At 51.3% G+C, this 20,995-nt stretch overlaps 1 protein-coding gene and 1 long non-coding RNA gene across 2 annotated transcripts; one reads left to right on the top strand and one right to left on the bottom strand.

Moving 5' to 3' along the window:
* The first annotated feature begins 1,643 nt into the window (after positions 1-1,643).
* On the top strand, positions 1,644-19,098 carry LOC112666327 (uncharacterized). Its single transcript, XR_007404095.1, has 4 exons — positions 1,644-2,084; positions 4,935-4,980; positions 5,974-6,059; positions 13,822-19,098. It is a non-coding gene; the product is annotated as an uncharacterized LOC112666327 (long non-coding RNA).
* Positions 8,567-20,376, bottom strand: ARRDC5 (arrestin domain containing 5). Its single transcript, XM_025457057.3, has 3 exons — positions 20,046-20,376; positions 18,207-18,412; positions 8,567-9,135 (listed from the first exon to the last, which is right to left on the bottom strand). The coding sequence occupies exons 1-3, from the start codon at positions 20,296-20,298 to the stop codon at positions 8,608-8,610; spliced, it is 987 nt and encodes a 328-aa protein (XP_025312842.1). The 5' UTR covers positions 20,299-20,376; the 3' UTR covers positions 8,567-8,607.
* Positions 20,377-20,995: the final 619 nt, after the last annotated feature.

Raw genomic sequence — 20,995 nt, 5'->3', positions numbered from 1 at the left:
ATGTGCTGGGCTGCCCAATGAATAAAGGAAATGGGGAAGAGGAAAACGAGCCCACCTGCTTCAGGTAAGTCCCCCCCCCCCCCCCCCCCCCCGCTTCAGGTAAGTCTTAAAGAAAAAGTGGGAGGGGGGAGCCTGGGTGGCTCAGCGGTTGGGCATCTGCCTTTGGCTCAGGTTGTGATCCTAGGGTCTTGGGATCGAGGTCCACAGTGGGCTCCCCATAGGGAGCCTGCTTCTCCCTGTGTCTCTGCCTCTCTCTGTGTGTCTCTCATGGATAAATAAATACAATCTTAAAAAAAAAAAAGAAAAAGCGGAAGTCATAGGCAGATGGAAGGGGGCATGCAAGAGGACCTTCCAGGCACCGTGATCGATTATTCATTCAGAAAGTTTTTATTAAACATCTCTGGCATGATCTACTGGATGGGCAGTGAAACAGAGAAATAGGCTCTCTGGAGAGGAGGTATGCTCTGGGCAACAGGAATAGCTTGTGCAAAGGCCCTGGGGCAACACTGGGCCTCGTGTGCTGGAAGAACAGCAAAGGCCCTCGTGGCCAGAGAAGAGTGATCCAGTGCAAGGAAGGGAGGGGGCAGGGTAGGTGGGCTAGGGAGGACTTGGGTTTGTACCCCACGGAAGGTGGGAACCACAGAGGGCTGTGGGCAGAGGAGGGGGGCACCTGACCCAGGCACCTGGGGTCCTGACAGAGCAGGAAGCTCTCGGAGAACCACGCTCCTTCTGGGAGAGGGGGCTGGGAACCGGGAATAGGGGTTGCTTGGAGCCCTGCTGGGGAAAGGGCTTCGAATGTCAAGCAGAGGCTTTTGGCCTTTATTCTGGGAGCGGTGGGGAGCAACTGTGGGATTCAGAGCAGGGAGGCCCCTGTTTAGGTCTCTGGGGAAGGGGGTGGAGACTTCAAGATGCAGAGAAAGGCAGGAGCGAGGGCAGGGCAGGCGGGAGCTGATGGGCCATGACCAGGCCTGCAGGAGGTGGGGGTGGATGGGAGAGACCACGGCAGGGCGCCAACGGGCCTGGGTTTGGAAGGTGAGGCTGACTTGGGCCTCCGGTGAGTGACCCAGGGAGGTGGAGGACACCCAGGCCCCCCCTGGGGCGAGGAGCCGCAGAGGAACAAGTGTGGGAGGATGTTGATGAGCTTAACTTTACCTCTTTGAGGGCCCGTGGCCTGGGGTTGCAAATTCACCGAATAAAAATCCGGGAGACCCAGGTACATGTGAAGTCCAGATACACAGTGAATAGTTTTAAGTATAAGTATGGCCCAAATATTGTAAGGGACATACTTATGCTAAGAAATAGTTTGTTTACCCGTACGTCCTGGACCCCCCCCCCCCGCCCCAGCCCTACGCCAGCCACAGCAGGCCTGCCTGTGTCTTCCCCAACCATGCGGCCCCAGCCAGCGGCCGGACAATCCGACCCACGGCCGCCCGATGGCCAGAAGGCAAGGTTTTGTCTCCTTGGGCCGGCTCGCCGCGGGAAACCGGGGGTCTTTTAACATGCAGGCCCTGGCCTGTCCCCGCCCCGCCTCCCGCCCTGGTGGCGCCAGCTGCCCGCTGTCCCCTGCACTGGAGGTACCGCCTGGGGGAGGGGAGCTACTCGGAGACCCACTGTTTGTCCCCTGGGCCAGCCCCTCCCAGGCCCCGGCGGGTCCCACTGGGCACCCCTGGCCCCAGAATGCGGGGTCAGGGGGCCCGGCAGCAGGAAGGGCCCTGTGTGGCCTTTGTCCGGCTCGGGGCCAGACATGTGAGGCCCCGTGGCCTTTCTGGGAAGTCCTGCAGGCAGAGCAGCCTGACTTCCTCGGCAGAATGTACCGGAAGGCCAGAGGCCCAGGGCCGGTTGACCAGGAACTAGATCCCCGGGGGCCCGGCCACCCCCTGACCGCTCCCCAGTGAGCGGCCTTGTCCGGGGCGGCCAGGCCCGGCGGCTCGGGGCCCGGCCCTCCCAGTGCCAGCTGCCAGGATGTGCCGGTCACGTTGGCGGGGAGAGAACACGCCGTTCTTGGCTGCCCCTTTGTTCAGAGGCAGAGGTGGGGGGCTGTTGTCCTGGCAACCAGCCCTTTCCCCCTCAGACAATCCCTTGAGGTGAGGATTGAAGACACCTGGGACCTGGGGGTTCTGGCCGGGGAGGGTCCCCGGTCACCCGGGGTGGCAAAGGAGCACCATCCCCCCGGCCGGCCCTGCCTGCTCAGAGCTCGTGTGTCCCGGGCCACCACGGGGGAGGCCAGGTCACCCCCTTGGGATTGGAATGCCGGAGGTGGCAGCAGCAGGGGGGAGGACATTCCCAGCGGGGCAGGCGCCGTGGTGGCAGCTGCCGGGCCCCGCCCGTCCTATGTCCCCTGAGTTGGAGGCTGCAGCTGGTGCGGTGGCTTTGGTTCCTGGTGGGGGGGAGGTGTTATTTTTGGGGTGGGGGCGAAGGGACCCAAGAGGCGCCTCCTCCCAGGGCAGGAAGTGGGGTGATCCCAGCTGTGCTCTCCCGTTAGCCCACCTGTCCCAGTGGGCACCACAGGCCACCGCACAGGAAGTGTTCCCAACGCCCCGCCTGTGTGGTCTCCTGAATCTGGGGCCCAGAGAGGAGGCGGCCAGCGGGGAGGGTGTGGGGGCCCGCTATTGCCAGTCAGAATCTTCTAGAAGCTCCCATTTGTGGTAACAACAGGGCCTGTGGAGTGAGCGCTTACTTTGGCTGATGCATTTATAGACGTAGGCTGTTTAATCCAGCGTCTTCGGGGAAGAGGGACTAATGATGAGTTTGAGTTTTATGGAAGGGGGGGATACTGAGGCTCAGAGATGCAAGTGACTTGCCCAGGGTCACACAGCTTATAAATAGCGGAGCTGGGAATCTCATTGGCATTTAGTATTGGATGCACTAACTCAACGTAGACCTCCAACCCTACCATGTGCACAGGGGCTACCACTTGGGGCGATTCTGCTCCCAGAACCCTCAGGGGCTCCGTCTCCACTTGGGGTGTCTGGAGATGTTTTTGGTTGTTCCAACTGGGGGTGCTCCTGGCGTGGAGCCTCCCACCCACGGTGCCCAGGGCACCCCCATGGCAAATGACCCAGCCCCGTGTATACAGTTGTGCCAAGGTGAGTAAGAGTAATTAATAGTTGGGCAGCCCCGGTGGCGCAGTGGTTTGGCGCTGCCTGCAGCCCAGGGTATGATCCTGGAGACCCAGGATCGAGTCCCACATCTGGCTCCCTGCATGGAGCCTGCTTCTCCCTGTGCCTCTCTCTCTCTGTGTGTCTATGAATAAATAAATAAATAAAATATTTTTAAAAAAGAGTAATTAATAGTCAATAACAATACCAGATACCATTATTAATAACATTATTTAAAGCACAATAATTATTTAAAGATTTTGCAGATGAGAAAACCAAGGTCTGGAGAGCCTGTATTTGGACCCTCAGTCCTTCCCAGGTACATTGGTCTTGGCTGCTTCCCTAACACCCTGTCAGTTTTGCAAGAGGGGGAACTGGGGCCAAGAGAGCATATAATTAGGACTCAAACCCACAGCCCCAGGGACAGGATCAGGCCACCCCAGGTTCCCATCTCAGCCTGGCCACGTACTGATGCTGAGGAGCCCAGCCTGACGTGTCACCTGCCTCAGTTCTGCGTCTCTGAGACAGGTCCCTCCTTCCTTAGCTGAAACAGTAAAAATAAGAGTCTCTGTGGTGCTCAGAGGGGTACTATGGGGCGGTGGTTAGGGGATCTCATCCTGGCTTTGTGAGCTTGGGCACCCCCTGCACTTCTCTGAGCCTCTGATGCCTCATCTGTGAAATGGGGCATTCGTGATCATTGATGACAGTTGTCCAGACTCACAGTTGATGGAGAGATTGAAAGCATAGCTCGGTGCCTGGGTATTGCTGTTATTAAAAACATTTTAATGGTGGTAAAATAAGCACACATAAGTTTACCTTAATTTATCTTAGCCATTTTTGAGTGCGCAGCTCAGTGGCCTCAAGTGCATTCTCATGGTTGTGCAGCCGTCCCCATCATCCCTCTCCAGAACATTCTCATCTTGCAAAACTGAGGCTCTGTTCCCATGAGACAGTGACTCCCCACTCCCATCCCATTCCCCGACGCCCACCGCCTTCTCTCTTGTCTCTGTGGGTGGGACGCCTCTAGGGACTTCATAGACGTAGAGGGGAATTGTCCTTTTGAGATGGCCTACTTCACTTAGGTAACATCCTCGAGGTTTATTTATGTTGTAGTGTGCATCAGGATTTCCTTCCTTTCTAAGGCTGATGTGATGTCCATCATGTGGATGGACCACATTTGTTTATCGGCTCATCCGTCCGTGGACACTCGAGCTGCAGGACCAGCGTGGTGATAATAGAGTAAGAGTCCAGAAGGATCTTGAAGGTGGATCCGATGGGCTTTGTCAAGGGATTGATTAGGGATTGTGGTTTTTAAAAATGTGCCCACAAGGAGGTACCTGGCTGGCTTCATCCATAGACCATGTGATTCTTGATCTTCAGGTTGTGAGTTCGGGCCCTACGTTGGGTGTAGAGCTTACTTAAAAACCGAAAAACCAAAAAAGACAAAACACACACAAAAATCTGCCAATGTTTCGACACCCCTTTAAAAAGGTGGATCCTAATTCTCTTCCCTGTGAGTGTGGGTTGAAGTGAGTGAGTTGAGTGTCTGTAAGAACAAACAAAATCTGGCAGGAGCGATTGTGTCAAACGCCTCTGAGACTAGGTCATAAAAGTCATCGTGGCCTCCCTGCTCTCTCTTGGATCACTTGCTCCAGAGGAAGCCAGCTGCCATGTTGCGGGGACACCCAAGAAGCCCAGGTGGCATGGAACTAAAAGCCTCCTGCCAAGAGCCATGTGGGTGGGGCCTCTTGGGAGGGGCTTCTCCAGCTCCAGTCAAGCCTGTAATCACAAATTCCATTTTGAAAAGCTCTCTCTCTCTCTCTGGCTGCTGGGCAGGGGCGAGAGCAGAGCCACTTGGGAGGCCGCTGCAGCAATCATCCAGGTAAGCATTGATGATGGCCTGGATTAGGGCAGTGGCAGGGGAGATGGGAGGAGTGGAGAGGTTTAATAGTTACCTAGGAAGTAAAAGAAGCAGAATTTGGGAGAATAAAAGGCTCAGATGGGGTCTTCGTTGACACAGGGAGCTAAAGAAGGAACAGGTGGGGTAGGGATGGGGGGAAGACGAGATGACAGGTTTAGTTGTGGCTACATTGAATTCCGGGTCCCCAAAATGTCCAAAAGCCTCCATAAATGTAGCTACTTGTAGCTACTTGTATGATAAGAGTAGACTAGAGGCTCTCAGCTGAGGGTGGTTCTGCCCATCTTAGGGATACTTGGCAGCGTCTGGAGAAATTTCCGTTGTCACAACTTGGGAGATGCTACTGGCATCTAGTGGGTAAAAGCAGGAGATGCTGTTCGACATTCTACAATGTGCAAGATTGTTCCCCATAAAATGAATTGTCTGACCCCAAATATCCATGTGCAGAGCTGAAGAAATCCTAGGGTAGACCAATGGCTGGAATGAGCAATCGTCAATTTCAGCAGATTTTTTTCTTTTTGGGGGGGAATTTATTTATTTAAGGGACACCTGGGTGGCTCAGCGGTTGAGTCTGCCTTCAGCTCATGGTGTGATCCTGGGGTCCTGGGATCGAGTCCCATGTCGGGCTCCCCTGCATGGAGCCTGCTTCTCCCTCTGCCTGTGTCTCTGCCTCTCTTTGTGTGTCTCTCATGAATAAATAAAAAATAAATAAATAAAATCTTTAAAACAAAATAATTTATTTATTTGAGAGAGACACAGAGATAGCACAAAGAGGAGAAGGAGAAGCAGGCTCCCTGCTGAGAAGGGAGCCCAACCTGGGGCCTGATGCCAGGACCCTGGGATCATGACCTGAGCGGAAGGTAGACGCTTAACCAACTGAGCCACCCAGGTGCCCCGACAGCAGATGTTGTTTACTCAATAATTTTATTCCTTGTGTTTCCAACAATCAACCCCCAGGAGCACAGATCAACTTTCCTGGGCAGCTCCCGTTCGAGCACTCCTCTCCAAGCAGCTGGCAAAAAGGGGAGAACAAGATTCCTGTGGTGAGTTTTTAATGGATCTGGCCTGAATCACATCACTTGGCCAGATCAGTCATAAGGCCATTGGCTTGGCTGTGATCATCTTACCTCTCATTGCCCAGATCAATCACATGGCCACACCTGGCTGCAAGGGTTGCTGGGAAATGTAGTCCAGCCATGTGCCCAGGAGGAAGAAGGAAAGTGTGATGTGAATGGAGCCGATCCTTGCTGTGGTGTTTTGTCCTCATTATTTCTTTTTTTTAAAATTTTTATTTATTTATGATAGTCACACAGAATGAGAGAGAGAGGCAGAGACATAGGCAGAGGGAGAAGCAGGCTCCATGCACTGGGAGCCCGACGTGGGATTTGATCTCGGGTCTCCAGGATCACGCCCTGGGCCAAAGGCAGGTGCCAAACTGCTGCGCCACCCAGGGATCCCTGTCCTCATTATTTCTTATTACTATTCAGACTTATCGTCTGCAGAGATGACCCTTGAAGGTCATCCATGTTTCAGGACCTGGTAGAAGAGGGTGAGAGGTGCTGGAAGGCTTCCTGGTATGGCCGGAAGGCTTCCTGAAAGAGGAGGTATGGTTGATATGGTTTTGATGAAAGCAGACACCAAAAAATCTGAGAAGTGGGAGAAGAATAAGAACGGTGTGGTGTCAGGAAAGTCCTTCCTTCATTCCTGATCATGCAGAGACAGCGTGAGTGCCATGGGGACCCAATGGACAGAGGTGGCCTGATTTGTGTTGAGAGCTTTCTAGTTGCTTGAGCAATCAGATCACCAAAAAAAGTAAAGGATACCCAGTTAAATTGGAATATCAAACAACAAATTATTTTTTCAGCCTCAGCATATACCAAATATGGCATGGGACATACTTCTGCTAAAACAGTATTGTCCTTCAGAAATTCAAACTTAATGGGGCATCCTGGATTTTTATTTGCAGGGAGGACAGAATGTAAGGGATAAGGTCAGGTGCAGGTGACTAATGATCATAGATGAGACATGGGCAGATATGCAAGCCCTGTGCTGGGGGAACTTTGGCTTCTACCCTGAGTGACGTGGGTTAGCCCTGAGAGGCTGTGAGTGTAGGAGGGACAGGCCCTCACTTGGGTAAGAGGCCCACAGACCCAACCCTGGCACTTGGCAACCACCTGCCCTCATGGATTGCCCCTAGCCCAGCGTCTTTCCCCCTTCGCCCATGCTGACATTTGGGACCAGATCATTATCTTTTTAAAGTTTTCATTTAAATTTCACTTAATTAACATACACTAATATTAGTTTCAGGTGTATAATACAGTGATTCAACATTTCCATACATCCCCTGGTGCTCATCACAGCAAGTGCATGACTTAATCCCCATCACCTTTTAACCCATCCCCCACCCACCTCTCCTCTGGTGACCATCAGTGTGTTCTCTATAGTTAAGAATCTGTTGGAGCCAGATCATTCTCTCTTCTTCTTGTTCTTGTTCTTGTTCTTCTTCGATTGTATTTATTTATGTGTGTGAGAGAGAGAGAGCATGAGCAGGGGGAGGGGCAGGGAGAGGGAGAAGCAAACTCCCTGCTGAGCAGGGAGCCCAATGCTGGGGGCTCGATCCCAGGACCCTGAGATCATGCCCTGAGCCAAAGGCAGACACTTAACAGACTGAGCCACCCAGGTGCCCCAAGGAGCCAGATCATTCTCAATTAACAAGGGGGCCGTCTTGTTCATTGTGGCATGTTGAGCAGCACTCCTGGCCCGCCCCCCCCACACTCGCTGCCAGGAGCACTCGCAGTCATGACAGCCTCAAATGTCCTCAGATGTTGCCCAGTGTCCCCTGAGGGGCAGGATCCCTCTGGGTGAGGCCCACTGGGTTAGGGGATTCCACTGACCCCCAGGAGACTCTGCATCCCATAACCATCCTGGGATACTAAACACATTTAAATGCATGCATGGGTTAGGGTTAGAGTGGAGGGAGAGAGGAGGTAACTCACAGGCACTGGGGGGTCACCCTGGTTTACACCACCTGATCCATCAGGGATTTATTCTGGTATCTTGAGCTAGGAATCAAACTCGATTTTACCCCCAGATAGTGAATGCAAGCTTTCTCCCACTTGGCACTGTGGACCTTTGGGGCTGGATCATTCTCTTGGGATGAGGCCATCCTGGGCGTTGCAGGACGGTGAGCAGCAGCCCTGGGCCCCACTCACCCAAGGCCAGGAGCAGTGCCCATTCCCCTCAGTGGTGAAAACCTGTGCAGCCAGACTTTGCTAGTGCACCTGGAGGGTAGACTGGCCCCAGCTGGGGACCCTGGGTCCAGGCACTGTGAGACCCACAGCGAGGACATGGGTCTGGAGCACTAACCGGGGTGGGGTCTACTGGAAGGCCTGGTCAGTCCCCTTCATCTGTCCCCAGCGTTCTGTAAACTGTTTGGGGACGGGGGAACCTGACGCCTAAATGGCTGCAATGCGGGGAGGTTCAGGCACCTGCCACCCATGACCCGATTTATCTGAAGCCCATCTGCGCAAGGCAAAGAAAGGGCTGCCTGTAGAGTCTGATAGAGCTTTTAATATTTAGAAGTTTGGGCACTTAATTCTGGCGCTCTTGGCTCAGGGCTAACGCCGTCCCCTCCACCGGCTGGCAGCTGGCCGCGTCCACAGGGGCACTGGTGACGATGATGGGAACCTTGGCCTTCACACTGGTCAGGGACCAGGGCAGGTGGACGGTGCTGACCAGCTCGTAGTGGGTGCTCATGATCTCGCTGTCGCGTGTGCTGCTGCTCACGGACAGCACCTGCGGGAGGTTGAGGGCGCTGACGATCTTGGTGGTGTTGAAAGGCGTGATCTGGGTGTTGGCCTCCTGCCGGAGCAGCTCACTGCTGTCCGCCCGCGACCGCCGCTCCGCGTTGGGGGTGAAGCCCTCGTATTGCACGTGGGCGTAGAGGGCAAAGATGACCGTCTTGATGCACTTGCTGGTCTGGTTGTTGATCTCCGTGGTGAAGATGACCCTCTCCCCCGGCGTGAAGGTGTTCTTCTCCATCTGGATTTGTAGGCAGATGGTGCCCTGGCTGCAGCAGTTGTAGGAGACCTTCTTCTCAGCCTCCACCAATAGAGGGTTCTAGAAGGGGGGGGGGAGATAGACAACTGTGAGGGGTCATGGCCACAAAATCCGCTCGCTTGCCTGACAGCCCTCCATCACAGCCCCTGCAAACTGAGTCTTAGGGACTCTCCCTAAGTAGGAGGATCTACTTAGATCCTCCAGATCTACTGAGGTAGGATCTGGAGCCTTGGGCATCTGGTAGCCAGGAGCCTGGTGTGATCTCCCAACTTGCTTTAATCAATACCCTTTGCCTTTCTGAGTATCAATTTCCTTCCTCATCTGTAAAATAAGCCTAAGGTATCCACAAGGCCCTGGCTTCACCCCCACCTCCAACGCTCACTTGCTGTGTGACCTTGAGCAAGTGGCTTGACTTCTCTGGGCCTCTGTTTTCCAGAAGAAAGGAAGTGTGTCGCGGTCTAAGCCCAAGACCTAGGGCTCACCCGAGTAGTTCAGACTCTAGGAGAAAATATTAGGGGCCCTGAATTATAAAAGGAAAACTGTAGAGTTGAAATTATGTAATGCGTTTCAATAAATGCCTCAAGATGCAGCCACTCTATCCACTAGTTGGCTGCTGGATTGCAAATAAAAGTCGCATGTACATTATATTAACGAGTGGCTTCGGTGCCATTTTACTTTTTATTTGTGGATAATGTTTTAAAGGACTTGATATGATGCCGGGGGAACTTAGAATGAGCACTCTCCACTTTTGCTGGCTTCCGGTGTCTTCTTGCAGAGGAACTTGATACTTTTACAACTGAGTGTGTGTGTGTGTGTGTGTGTGTGTGTGTGTTCTCCTTCAGCATACCAAAGAAAAGAGAGAGAAATAGTGTGAAAAATACTTCCAAACTCCCCTTACACTTCCCATTAGTGACAGCAAGTTATCATTTGAAATTGGCCCCCATGGGATTATTTTCATCAGGGAAATTGGTAAACATTACACATCAGGGCTGCCCTGCACCAAAGCTGGTTGTTAACCATTTCCTAGTACACCACTGCCATGTTTCTACAAACCACTCTATTAGCATTTACAAACAATCTCTGCTCATTTAAGACATAAAATATCAGAGCTGCACAGCCACGTGAGTGTACTCAACACTAATGGTTAAGATGGAAAATTTTATATCATGCATATATTGCCACAATTTAAAATAAAAACACAAGGGGATCCCTGGGTGGCTCAGCGGTTTAGCGTGCCTGCCTTTGGCCCAGGGCGTGACCCTGGGGTCCCGGGATCGAGTCCCACGTCGGGCTCCCTGCGTGGGGCCTGCCTGTGTCTCTGCCTCTCTCGCTCTCTCTCTCTCTCTCATAAATAAAAAAAGAATCTTAAATGGGAAAAAATAAATAAAATAAAAACATGAGAGATCTGGTTGGAGCCCCCATGGACCCTTCCCTAACGCCATCCCCCACCCCCATCCCCTGCTCCCTTTGCCCAGAGTTGGGGGTTTAGCATATCTGGATGCTTTTTAAAAATATTTTATTTACTTATTAATGAGAGACAGAGTGATAGAGAGAGAGACAGAGAGAGAGAAGCAGAGACACAGGCAGAGGGAGAAGCAGGTCCCTGCGGGGAGCCCAATGCGGGACTCAATCCCAGGACCCCAGGGTCACGGCCTGAGCCCAAGGCAGATGCTCAATCACAGAGCCACCCAGGAGTCCCTCATGTCTGGATTTTAAAAAAGATTTATTAGAGAGAAAGGCAGAGAGTGCATAAGCGGGAGGGAGAGAATCTCAAGCACACTCCACACTGAGCACGGAGCCCAACGTGGGTGGTCAATCTCATGACCCTGAGATCATGACCTGAGCCCAAACCAAGAGTGGGTCGCTCAACCAACCCCACCACCCAGGCACCCCATATCGATGGCTTTTTAAGAGCACTCTTAAACATTATTGAGAAATACAACTCAGACACGGAAACCCCTCATGAGGCAAATAGATAACCCTGAGTTATTCCAAAGTCAACTCTCTTGTAACCTCCATGCAAGGAGTCGAGATTTGGCAGTTTTCCCCCAAAGTCCTCCATGGCACCCAGCCCCCAACCCTGCCTGCAAAGGGCAACATTTTGAATTTTACAGCAATCACTTTGTTGTGCCTACACATTTGTTCTCTTACTACAAACATGGAGGGACCTCCTGCAAGATGTATTGTCTTGGAACAAAGTGTGTAAAGAACAGTATAGCCAGCACAAATGTATCTTCTAGGAGGAAAGGAAACATTATCTGGTAGGTTCTGCTTTGCCTCATTGCCTCCTCCCCTTCCTTGCCAGACTGGCTATTTGTCATACTCATGTGAACTTTTATTTGTTTATTTTTATTTATTTTTATTTTTTTAAGATTTTATTTATTTATTCATGAGAGACAGAGAGAGAGAGAGAGAGAGAGAGAAAGAAACAGGCAGAGGGAGAAGCAGGCTCCATGCAGGGAGCCTGAGCCTGACGTGGGACTTGATCCCGGGTCTCCAGGATCAGGCCCTGGGCTGAAGGCAGCACTAAACCGCTGAGCCACCCGGGCTGCCCCTCATGTGAACTTTTATATTCTTTAGGAATGCACCTGCTTGTGCCGGAAGTATACAATACTGGCTTGCAAATTTTTTTAATTAAAAAAATTTAAGTTTGCTCCACACCCAACTTCGTGACCCTGAGAGCAAGAGTCGCATGCTCTATGGACTGAGCTGGCCAGGCTCTCCTGTTTTATACATTTTAATACTTTAAATATATCAAGCTGTCCGTGTTTTCTTTCTTTTTTTTTTCTCCCGTATTTTCTAGTAATTCGCTTTCCTAGCTCAGCATTCTGTGCTGGAAATGCATGCATGCAGGCGCTTGTCACTCTGGTACATTTGTTTTCACGACGCCCACTGAGTGTGCTGCAAAACAATGTATTTACTCATCAGCTCCCCCCTCCCCTGGACATGATGGACATTTATATTGTTTCTATGTGCTTGATATCATAAAAGTGCTAGAGGGAGCATCCTGAAGACATTTTTTCCTGGTCTTACACTGAGAGTTGCTCTGGGCCTTGGGGGTGAACTTTTTCTGTAAAGGAACTGATGACAAATATTTTAGGCTTTGCAGGCCACGCACGGTATGTGCCATATACTATTCCCTTTTTCTTTTTTTCTTAAAATCACAGCTCATGGTTAAAACAGATTTTAATATTATGGCAAAGAACACAAATCCTTATTTACATCTACATCTTAGATCTTTGAAAGAGAAGTGTCTTTTATGAACTACTACTTATCCATAACACATGCCTACTAGTACTTCCTGTTTATTGTAATCATTTAAAAATGTTCATTGAGACCCTCTGGATTTGCTTTCCTGTTATTTTCAGCACATTTTCTTTATTATTTTGTTTTATATGAAACCAACATTTTATAAGCAATAACTGGTTGTAACCCACCAAATTAATTTTTTCTCATAAATTCTACATTCTGCATATTCAAAACTATTATATTTGGTCCAGCACATTGATGTTATAAAGACAAAGCTGTTGCAACCCATCATGTTTATATTTTGTTCTATTCTTTCATTTTTTTAAAACTCGGTTGCAAGCCACCAAACAGATTTTCTTCATTTGCTGCTCTTCTTATTTTATTCTGTTTTGTTTTCTTATTCTATTAAAAAAAAAACAACAAGAAAATTTGCTGCCCACAAAATTGACTTCTTTCTGACACATTCTATTTAGGTCTTGCATATTCTTTCATTTTATACAAGTGTACTTGGACCCCTGCTAAATTTATGTTGCAACCTGTGGACGGGTTGTGAAAAACCCTGCTCCAGCTCGGATGCCTTGCCTCTTGGGAGACCTGGGGCTGACCTCTGACCCCAGGTGACCTCACCTCTACCCTTGCCTTTGGCCTTCCTGCCTCCTCAGCTTTCTCCTCCCTCTCCTCCAGGAGGCTAATTGCAGGCAGTTTTAGTCTAAATCCCTCCAGTCTTATTCGAAAATTCGAAAATTCCTCGCATGCGTTAGGACCCTGCAGGCATTAAGGAGCTTACTGCCCTAACTCAAGGCCAAGCGGTAGTTCTGGCCTGTACCTGAGAGAGGTGCCCAGCAATTCCCAGAGGGGCCCAGTGGAGAGAGACTCCCACGCTAGGTCAGGCAGGGTGGCCAAAGCACCCTGATTCCCAGTAATGTCGGGGTACAAACCCAACAGTGGATTTCCTGCATCTGGGCGTGTTTTGAAGGCCTGCGTTCCTTTGGCAGATGTGAAACTTTGGGGGAAATTCATCCAGCCAGGGTTTATTTGCATCAACTTGGTGCCAAGTTCAAGGACAACCCGTAGCAGTGAAGACCAGCCCGGTTCCTGCTCTGGTCGGGGTGTGGGGGTAGCCGGACACACAGTTGACACAGTGAAAATGAACCAGCTCATTGCTGATAGGGCCAGTGATGAGGCTGGGGCCAGATGCAAATGCAAACCAGGGGGCGTGAACTAAGGAGAGATGGGGTGGGGGCTCCCTTGGAGCCGATGGTTAGGAAATGTCTCTGGAATGAGCTCCCGGTACCAAGGGCCGGAAGAGGGAACGCAATCCTGACTTTCAAGATTCTAAAGGTACGAAGAATGGAGGAGAGAGGAGGTGGGGATGATTGGAGCCCCCTGTGCATTGCTGGAGGGAACCCCAAAACAGTACAGCCACCGTGGGAAACAGTCTGGTGGTTCCTGGAATGTTCAACAGCAGGATCCTCTGACCCAGCAATTCCACCCCAGGTGTCTAGTCAAGAGAAACAAGAAGATACATCCTTGCAAACATGTGTACGTGAGTGCGCACAGCGGCATGATTCACAGTAGCAGAGAAGTGGCAACGACCCAAGTATCCATCAGTGCGGGAAGGATACACAAAACGGGGTCCCGCTGCCCCATGAACACGCTATCCAGCCTTAAAAAGGGATGAGGCCCTGATGGTGAGACAGGTCCTGCGTCGTGGGTGGGGCTCGCACAAAGGTGAGTGGAATATGCCAGATGCAAAAAGCCTACATATTCGGGTGCCTGGGCGGCTCAGGGCGTGACCCCGGGGTCCCGGGATCGAGTCCCGCATCGGGCTCCCCGCATGGGGCCTGCTTCTCCCTCTGCCTGTGTCTCTGCCTCTCTCTCTCTGCGTCTCTCAGGAATAAACAAATAAAATCTTAAAATAATAATAAAAAGCCTATGTATCACACGATTCCATTCTCATGAAATATCCAGAACAGGCAAATCCCGACAGAGCGAGGAAGTGGATTAGTGGTTGCTGGGGGAGGGGGTGTGGGGGGTTCAGAGGTGACAGCTAAGGGATGCAAGAATATTCTTTCTGGGCTGATGACCTGCTCTATTACGATCCACTGTTGGCGGTGGCTGCACAACTCTGTGAACGTGCTAGAAGTCGCTGAGCTGCACACTTTATTTATTTATTTTTTGTTTGTTTTTGAGCTGCACACTTTAAATGGGTGAATTATATGTGAATTTTATGTCAATGAAGCTGTTAAAAAAAAAAAGTGGAAGGGGAAAATGTGTGCTGCTGCTCCCCTCCCAGGGGGGCAGCATCTGTTGCCAGTTTCTCTGGTCTCCTTCCGGAGACGTTTGTTACACCTGCAAGGAAGTGCATTTCTCGCGTGCACCAGCAGCGTGCCAGGCTGAACTTTGCTGTGCTCACTCAACCCAGTGACTTAGAGGTCCTGCACCCAGAGCTGCCTTGCTCCATCTCTCTCTCTCTCTCTCTCTCTCTCTCTCTCTCTCTCTTATCTAGCGAGTATTCCTTGGATGGCACACTGCTACTTTATTTTTTTTTATTTATTTATGATAGTCACACAGAGAGAGAGAGAGAGGCAGAGACACAGGCAGAGGGAGAAGCAGGCTCCATGCACCAGGAGCCCGACGTGGGATTCGATCCCGGGACTCCAGGATCGCGCCCTGGGCCAAAGGCAGGTGGTGCCAAACTGCTGCGCCACCCAGGGATCCCACACTGCTACTTTAATTCCCTGAACAATGAGTGTTTAGGTCGATTCCTTTTTTTTCTGGCCACGTAAACATTGCTGTCAGAGGTCAGGTCACACATGAAAGAATATCAGTAGGAGAAATTTCTAGAAGGGAAATGGCCGGGGCAAAGTACGTGTTCATTTTAATTTGAATAGATATAGCTGAATTGCCTTCGCTGGGGCTGTGAGTTCATCCAGCCAGGTGAGTGCCTACGTGGCTTCTGAGCAGTGACCTGAAGGATGAAGGGGAAGGATAGGAAGGTTCATGTTATAGGGTTCCCGGTGGAAGGCACAGCCCATGCAAAGGCCGTGGGGCAGGACCCAGGCCTGGTGTATTGGAGGAACAGGGAAGAGGCCTGTTTGGCTGGAGCAGGCCTCTAAAGGCCTCAAGAGGACTTTGGTATTTACCCTGAATGAAATGGGAGGTGGGGGAAGGTTGTGGGGGCAGAGGAATGTCATCACCTGACTGCCTCCAGCTGCTCTGGGGACAGACTGTTGGGGATCAAGACTCTGTCTCCACCCAGGGGTGCCTGGGTAGCTCAGTCGATTGAGCGTCCAACATTTGGTTTCAGCTCAGGTCATGATCTGGCGTCTGTGGGATCGAGCCCCGCGTTGGGCTCTGAGCTCAGCGTGGAGTTGGCTTCAGATTCCTGCCCCCCGCCCCGTCTCTCATTGTGAGCGCACACTCTCTCTCTTTCTAAAAGAATTTTTTTTTTCTAAAAGAATTTTTAAAATATCTTAAAAAAAGAAAATACTCTGCCTCTACCTGGTTAAGCCCCATCATTGCTCATTACACCAGAGCAATGACCCCTGCCCTGCTCCCCTGCCCCCCATTGTCTATCCTCCCCAAAGCAGCCAGAGGGACTCAAGTGATGACTCTCTCCCCACCAGGGCTCTCACCTCCCTCAGGGTGAAAGTCCAAGTCCTCCCAAAGCCTCTTGTACCTCTGTGCCCTCACCTTCTCCCCCTCTATCCCCCTCATTCACTCTGTTCTGGCCATGTGCCCCCCCCCCCACTATTCCTCCAACACGCCAGGCACAGCCCTGCCCCAGGGCCTTTGCACGGGCTGTTCCCTCTGCCTGGAACCCTGTACCTCAGATCTCCCCATGGTTTTCCCCTCTCTTCTTTCAATTCTCTGCTAAAATGTCACCTCCTCAAAAGGGCCACCCTTGCCCAGTCTGGTTAAGACAGAACTGAGTAGTTGAAAGGACACCCTATTTTCATATCCTCAAAACTCATCTGAGATAACTCCCTTTTACTGCTACCTTTTTTTTTTTTTCTGCTACAATTTTTATTTTAGATCTTCCCACTTACGGGGCTCCTCCTGGGTGTGTAGACGCTGTGCTGAGCACTTTGCAGTCTTGGTGAGCACCCATTGAGGGAATTGTGATCTTTCTCATTATACCACTTGGGATGGTCAGGGTGCTAGGAGGTGGTGTTAAATGCCCAAGGCCATCTAGCTAATGAAGGTTCTGTCAACAACAGCTCAGGCTGGGACTCACCCAGCCCCAATCGATCAATTGATCAATCGATCTATCTTTATTTTCTTTCTTTCTTGATTTTATTTATTTATTCATGAGAAACATGGAGACACAGGCAGAGGGAGAAGGAGGCTCCCTGCAGAGAGCCCTGTGTGGGATTCGATCCCAGGACCCCGGGATCATGCTCTGAGCTGAAGGCAGACGTTCAACCACTGAACCACCCAGGTGCCCAGCCCCAACATTTCACCCCAGTTTTTGCCTTGTGCCCCCTGTGCTCTAGATGAACTCTGAAGGGAAGGCCAGAGCAGGGCCATAGCCTACTGAGGGTAACACGGGGAGCAGATGGTCAAGCGGGCCCTGAGCTCAGGTCTGGACATCCCAGGGCTGATCCACCCTTCTAAGCATCTTCCCTTCCTGGGACCCTCCGGGACCATCCCAGGAGGTTGGCCAGGCTAGAGATGATCTCTCTGTTAAACACATAATAATACTGGCAGTGGAGGCAGTGACAAGATTCTTGGGGCCCATTCCCCCAGTCCATGCCAGGCACTGTGGAAAGTTCTGGAAGCCACGCACTATCTCCTTGCCCATTTTACAGATGAGGAGGTGGAGGTGCAGACAGGCAACATTATTTGCAGAGGGTGGCATGACAGGGAGGTGGGGGCTCCGGGATTTTTACCTGGATGTTGAAAACTAAAATGCCAGCCATCTCAGCCACCATGCTCTCATAACAGAGTCCCCAGGGGAGTGACTTGGGCCAACGTGTCTCCACCCACCTCCACTTCCACCTCTGCACCTGGGCCTTCAGGAACCATCCAGAAAACCTCCTCTGCTCAGCCAGACCAACGCCACATGGCCTTTTCTTTCCTGGGGCCAGAAGCTACCCCCTTCCTTGCTGCTGTGCCTCCTCCTCCTCCTCCTCCTCCTCCTCCTCCTCCTCCTCCTCCTTCTTCTTCTTCTTCTTTTAAAGATTTTATTCATTTATTCATGAGAATACACAGAGAGGAGAGAGAGAGAGAGAGAGAGAGAGAGAGAGGCAGAGACACAGGCAGAGGGAGAAGCAGGCTCCCTGTGGGGAACCCGATGCGGGACTCGATCCTGGCACCCTGGGATCATGACCTGAGCTGAAGGAAGATGGTCAACTACTGGGCCACCCGGGCGTCCCTCCTTCCTTGCTTCTTTTGCTGGGGGCACCATCTCTGTTGTCTGAGGGCTCAGAGACCCTGGAGACCCATGGCGTGTCCCAGCCTCTCACCCACGGGTCACGGAGCAGGGAATGGCGGGGAGGGTTCTGAACAGTCATGACTTAATAGAGTCAAGGACATTGGGGCCCAGTCATTCTCTGTGGGGGGCGCCCTGGGCACTGTGGGGTATCGAGCAGCACCCCTGGCCCTACCCATTCGACAGCCGGTAGCCTCCGCTCCCACCGGTCCTGACACCTGTAGACGTCTACAGACCCTACCCCATGCCCCCTGGGGAGGCAGGATGATCCTGGTTGAGAGCCTCTGGCTTGGTTCCTACTCTGGCTTCTGGTTCATCCTTTGTGAACTCCCTGGGCCCCAGGGGCCCCCCAGCACCTTTCCTTCTTCCTCTGTCCCCTGCCTTCCCACCTGCCTCTGGGGAGCTTGGAGGACAGGCCCCACCGCTGCCCCCCACCCCCCACTACCTGCAGTGGGTTTTCTTTGTGGAAGTCCGAAGTCCCTTGAACTAACAAGTACATTCTCTTCTTCGCCAGAATGTGCTCCCGGCCCATGCAGGAGGCTTGCACGAAGTAGAAGACGTGGCCGATTTTGCTGGTGAAGGTAGAAGGAAGCCTGGGAGGTAAGCTGAAATGGAAGTCAAAGGTGTGGCTGCCTGCACTTAACCAATTATCTGAAAGCAAAACACACCGGCGCCATCAGAAGGTTCTAGAATCTTTTTTCTTTCTTTCTCCCCCCCTCCCCTTTATTTGTTGGTTTGGCCGGGGGTTTGTTCTGGGCCTGGCCCACCTGTACCTGAGTTAGGCTGAGTTCTGTGCTTTTAGGGATCTGCAAGCCGGGCTGGAGGGGGATGCCCTGGGTGGGTGATGCGGCTGGAGTGGTTACCCCAAATACCCGTAGGGATGTGCTCACCTCTACTCTGGGTCTGAGAAACTGGAGGTCCAGCCCCCAGTCGTACATTCATTTAACAAACACATCTTGAGTGCCTACTGTGTGCCAGAGGCTCTTTCAGGCTGTATTTGCAGCAGAGAGGAAGGCCAGCACATCTCTCTGCCCTCCCGGAGCCTGGCCTTCAGCACACAGCATACAGTAGGCACTTAACATGTGTTGAGTGGCAACCGAGGACCAGGGAGCAACTCACACAGCCCCCATTTCTGTAACTTCCTCATTTTTAAAAACTGTTATTTTCATTCATCCAAATGCCTCTCATTGTTGTGTCTTCCCCCCTGGATGGCTATCCCAGTGACTCCAGGGACAATGTTTGATTTATTCACTGCCGCACCCCCAGCACCTGGCTCAGTGCCGTGTACAGAAGGTGCTCAATAAATGTTTTCGAAATAAACGAGTGAATCCATTGAAGGCTCGGGCTTATGCTTTCAAGGGGAAACGCTTAGCGATGGGAGAGGGTGGTACCTGACGCTGGGGGCAACTGGGTGGGGAGTGCTTGGGTTGAAAAAATGAACACTTATGAAGCACTTACTGTATGCCCCACACTATTCTAAGCCCTTCATGTATCACTCAATCGCTACGTCCTCAAAGCAATTGTACGAGGCAATCCCTTTTCTGGTTTCCATTTTCCAGATGGGTTAATGGGACACTGAGAAGGCAACATAAGGCCTGGGATGTTGCCATTCCTCCCCTAGATATCTGCATGGCTGGTGTCCCTCCCATCACTCAGCTCTGAGCTCAGTCATTCCCTCTTTGAAGAGACTTTTGCATGACCTCCCTATCTAAAAATTTTAAAAGTCTAAATTTAAACTTTGTTCAGCCAAGCATTGACTAAAAGTTGTGGCATACCTAGGAACGCTCCCATGAGCACATTTTGGAAAGGCCTCTAGCTCCCAGGCAGTTCAGCCTCCCTGAGGTCTGTCCAGACTTTGGATCTGAACCTGCTGGAGGTGAGAGTTGGTTATTCTCTCCCTAGAATGTCTTCCCTGCCTCCTATCTCTTTCCCTGGGACCAGAAGACTCCTTTATTTTGTCTCCTCACATTTCACTGCCAGAGGGAGATTTATCTCCGTAAAATAACAAAACAGAGTAAAAAAAATGGCTTCCCAAAGTGGTCATTGGGCTAAGGATAGCATTTTTTCCAGGGAAACTACTTTGAAAGCTCATTGCAAATATCTGATCCACTCCTCATGTCTTGTTATTTTCGTGTTATGTGTAACTGATGGTCATTGTTATACATTGCTTCCCTCTTGGGGAGGAACCAGGCCTCTGCCCATTGCTGGTAACCCTGGGGGATGAGTTTGCCTTCCAGACCCAGATTCCTATTATGGCCAGAGTTGGCTGCTGGCTTTGTCTTACCCTCTACTGGGAACGTCTTCATCTTCTGCACATAGTCGGCCTTGTTGTTGCAAATAACATCTCTGCTATAATCACGGGATGCCCCGATTTCTTCATTCCACTCCACATAACCCCTTCCCACCAGCTCCACTTTCACTATAGGGTCCACCAGGGTGCTGTTCAGGATTAGAACCACCTGCCCTTTTATGCTGGAGCCGGCCAGGTAGACTGCATCCTTGGGCAACACTAATTCGATTGACTTCACCACAGACATGGGGGGTTGGGGTGGTGGAGAAACATCCTCCCTCCTCCCCCATGCCACTGAGATTCCCGGTTCCTTTGCCGCAGTGAGGTCACCTGTCTGTGACATCATCCAGCCAGGGTTCTGGGAAGGGGTCTCTAGTGGCCAGGAGGGGAGACAGGGCTGTTGTTCAGGGGTGAGATAGCTGGGGAATTCCAAAGTCCTCGCTGGCTTATGAAATGATAGCCCATCCACTTTTTTTTTTTTCCTGTAGGAAACAACAAATACATAAGCCAAAACAACCATAGGACCCTAGCATTCTAGCTACATAGGGGACACCTGTCATCATGCTGGGAGGTTAGAGGCCTAGGTGGGAAGGACTCTGGTGAGGTAGGCATTATGAGCTTTACCTAGAGATGGAGAGGAATGAGCCCAAAGATATTATCTGTTCTATCAGATGGCTCCCAAATGTGGTATGTGCACTCCTTAGGGTTCATACACCAGTTAAACTCATATACAATCATTATCATTTAAAAAAAATTATTTATTTGAGAGAGAAAGAGAGAGCACAGAGGGAGAGGGAGAAGCAGATTCCCTGCTGAGCGGAGAACCCATTGCAGGGCTCGATCCCAGGACTCTGAGATCATGACCTGAGCCAAAGGCAGATGCTCAACCAACTGAGCCACCAGGGTTCCCATAATCATTGTCATTTTAATGGTTCTCTCTATAT

Source organism: Canis lupus, chromosome 20 (assembly GCF_003254725.2).
Source record: "Canis lupus dingo isolate Sandy chromosome 20, ASM325472v2, whole genome shotgun sequence".
Classification (NCBI taxonomy): domain Eukaryota; kingdom Metazoa; phylum Chordata; class Mammalia; order Carnivora; family Canidae; genus Canis; species Canis lupus.
The sequence above is the reverse complement of the archived record's forward strand: the minus strand, read 5'-3'. Positions and strand labels throughout refer to the sequence as shown.

What these genes read in the sequence shown, in the direction of transcription:
- ARRDC5 (XM_025457057.3), bottom strand. Translation starts at nt 20,298, where the DNA reads ATGTCTGTGGTGAAGTCAATCGAATTAGTGTTGCCCAAGGATGCAGTC. An exon ending in GAAGACGTTCCCAGTAGAGG is followed by an intron (nt 18,413 to 20,045) that starts GTAAGACAAAGC and finishes TTTTGCTTTCAG; the next exon opens with ATAATTGGTTAAGTGCAGGC. An exon ending in ACAAAGAAAACCCACTGCAG is followed by an intron (nt 9,136 to 18,206) that starts GTAGTGGGGGGT and finishes CCCCCCTTCTAG; the next exon opens with AACCCTCTATTGGTGGAGGC.